This window comes from Egretta garzetta, unplaced genomic scaffold (assembly GCF_000687185.1).
Source record: "Egretta garzetta isolate BGI_Z169 unplaced genomic scaffold, ASM68718v1 scaffold51, whole genome shotgun sequence".
NCBI classification, from domain to species: Eukaryota; Metazoa; Chordata; class Aves; order Pelecaniformes; family Ardeidae; genus Egretta; species Egretta garzetta.
Window position 1 is genome coordinate 2,216,010 of NW_009258549.1, and position 2,799 is coordinate 2,218,808.

At 52.6% G+C, this 2,799-nt stretch overlaps 1 protein-coding gene across 1 annotated transcript in view; it reads left to right on the forward strand.

The window, feature by feature from the left end:
* CYTH4 (cytohesin 4) overlaps positions 1 to 2,471 on the forward strand; it is a 17,276-nt gene extending 14,805 nt beyond the window's left edge. The window contains exons 9-13 of the mRNA XM_009647826.2: positions 25 to 136; positions 570 to 646; positions 1,011 to 1,082; positions 1,904 to 2,058; positions 2,387 to 2,471. Coding sequence (XP_009646121.1) covers positions 25 to 136; positions 570 to 646; positions 1,011 to 1,082; positions 1,904 to 2,058; positions 2,387 to 2,459 — 489 coding nt within the window. The 3' untranslated portion in view covers positions 2,460 to 2,471. The remainder of the gene's footprint in view (positions 1 to 24; positions 137 to 569; positions 647 to 1,010; positions 1,083 to 1,903; positions 2,059 to 2,386) is intronic.
* The last annotated feature ends 328 nt before the right edge of the window (positions 2,472 to 2,799 follow it).

The window sequence follows — 2,799 nt, forward strand, 5'->3', positions numbered from 1 at the left end:
TCCCTCACCAACGCTCTGGGGCAGAGTCTGTTTGAGAGCATAAAGAACGAGCCATTCTCCATACCAGAGGATGACGGGAATGACCTCACGCATACTTTCTTCAACCCTAACCGTGAGGGCTGGCTCCTGAAACTAGGTAAGGGGGAGGGTTCCCCTAGCTCCTCTGGATTCCCACCCCAAATCTCCCCCAGGAACCCACCAGCATCTCTGCTGTCCTTCCCTCCTGTCTGCTGCGGTGGGGTGAGGCTGACACCTGCTGTTGAAAACCGGCTGCCTGCTCTCTCCTCCCAGCTCCTGCAGGCTCTGTCTGCTCAAAAAAGGGACTCAGAAAGATATCCCTCACCCCTCCCCATTCCCAGCCCCAACAGAGCAAAACCGGCTCCCTGTGTGTGCGTGCCCACCATGCGGCATCACATCAGCGGTGAGCACCATGGTTGCCTCCTTGGGGGTGATCCACAGGGAGAGCTGGGGGAGGTTATGCCTGGGTGTGCATGTCTGGCGCTTGGCGGGGAGAGTGAGGAGGACAGCAAAATGTGTGACTGATGGCTTTTGAACCTCGCTGCCCTTAGGAGGACGTGTGAAAACCTGGAAACGCCGGTGGTTCATTCTGACCGATAACTGCCTGTACTACTTTGAATATACCACGGTAAAGGCTGAACTCCCAGTTGGGGAATGGTGTCCTGGGTGGTTCTGAGCCTCTGAGGGGCCAGGGAGGAGCGGGGTGGGGGGGGACAACTCCTCCCTTCTACCCTGTGCTCCAGGACTGAATGCAGACCTCCCTTCTCTCCTATGCTGTTCCCTTGCCTCGGGTTGTGAGGAGGAGGGAGGCTGGACACCGCAGCCATTGCTGCGATCTGCTGGTAACTGAGGACCCCATTATGTAAATGAAGGGGATCTCCCCAGGCATCCACTGCCCTTGTCACCCCACAAAGGCAAGCATTTGGGAAATCAGAGAGGCTCTAAATAGTGGGGAGCATGTTGGGTGTTAATTCATGTTTCCTTGCCTTCAGGACAAAGAGCCTTTGGGCATTATTCCCCTGGAGAACCTATCAGTCCGGAAGGTGGATGATCCCAAAAAGCCAGTAAGTCGCCATTGCTTGGTACTCTGCCAACGCAGGCTCTCAGGTGGTCAGAGGGAAGGGAGGGTTGCACACACCCTACTCTTACCATGGTTCTCAGAGGGAAGGTGCTGTTCCAAACTGCCTTGTTCCCATATCTTAACATGGTTGTATTTGACCCGGGAAGACGGTGTGAATGGAGACCTCTTCCTTGGCTGGCCTTATTGTACGTTTTTGTGTGTGTGTAGGAGAGACAGAGATGAGTGCACACAGCTGCCTCCCTACTCATTTTGCACCAGGAGGTGTGGGTTCAAGTTGTCTCCCCAGGACTCTCCATAACGAGTTACAGCACATGCAGACCAGACAGTGCTGCGGTGTTAGGAAACTTGCCCAAGAAGTGACACTGTCTGTGTATCTTTTGTGGATGCCCACTCTTTGACGTGTCATGCCTCTGGGAGAAGTGCCTTCTACTTGTGTGGTGGCAGGCAGAAGAGAGGATGTTGCATCTACTTAAAAGGGGGAGAGATCATCATGGGTGGAGCAGAGTGACAGATCCCAGAAGGTGTTTTCTAATAATGGTTGACGCTCCATCTCTCCATAAAGCCTGTTTTAGTGTCTGCTCTTTTGCAGGAGGGGTGTATTTAACTAAGAGGGGTGGCCTGGAGACCTAACTCATAGAGGGATTCTTGGGGTGGGGAAGGAAAGGCTCTGTTGTATTTCAGAAACAGAATGCTCTCCTCCCCTTTGGAAGCTTCCTGAGCCTGTCACCCACGGTTGAAGGCAGCATAGTCTCCTTAGTCCCCCCTGTCCTCCCCTACTGCTCCATTTTATTCCCTTTCTGACAGAACTGCTTTGAGCTCTTCAATCCCAACTGCAAAGGGCAGAAGATCAAAGCCTGCAAAACAGATGGGGATGGGAAGGTGGTTGAAGGCAAGCATCAGTCCTACAAGATCTCAGCAGCCACACCAGCAGAACGTGATGAGTGGATTGAGGCAATACGGTGAGGAGACCAGAACCAGAGGCCTGAGCTTACCTTTGTTCAACCCCAGGGACAAATGGTCACACAGTTTATTTGGCAACCAGAGCTTGAAAAAGGGGGTGGGAAGAAATATTTGCAGTCCAGCAGCTGTGGTATCTCTTTAATTCAGAGAGTTTCAAGGTCCCTTCTGGAGACTCTCTGGCCACTGCTAAATTCTCTGCTGTGGGTCTGCAGATCTCCAGTCCTACATTTTGGTGGGTGGTGGCTCTGTGTAAGTTGAGTTAGGTTGCCTGTGCTGCTCTCCAGCATTAAATCTCTTACTTTTGTTCCCATTTCCTCTTATTTCCAGGACCAGCATCACACAAGATCCTTTCTATGATCTGGTCTCCGCCCGTAAGAAAAAGATTGCCAGCAAAAACTGAGCCCTGACCTGGTCACTGGCAGCAGGAAGACATAGTTGTTGGACAACTTCCCTCCCATGCTGGCTCTTCCAGTGAAGAAATTTGGGAGCATTGGTTCCCTCTGCCTCCCACTTGGCAGGAAGATGACTGACAGGACAACTTGCCAGATTTGCTTCTTCCCTTTCCAAACTGAAGGCAGAGGTGCAGGGTGCAACCCACTGAGGGCTGTCAGAACCATGGGCATGGTGTCTCCTGTGTCTGAATGTAAAGGGTCAACAGCAACTGGCCTTTGGGTTCTCCCATACAGCCCCAGGCACGTAGGACAGGATCTGAGAGGAGACAAGAATGTCCCCAGCCCCTC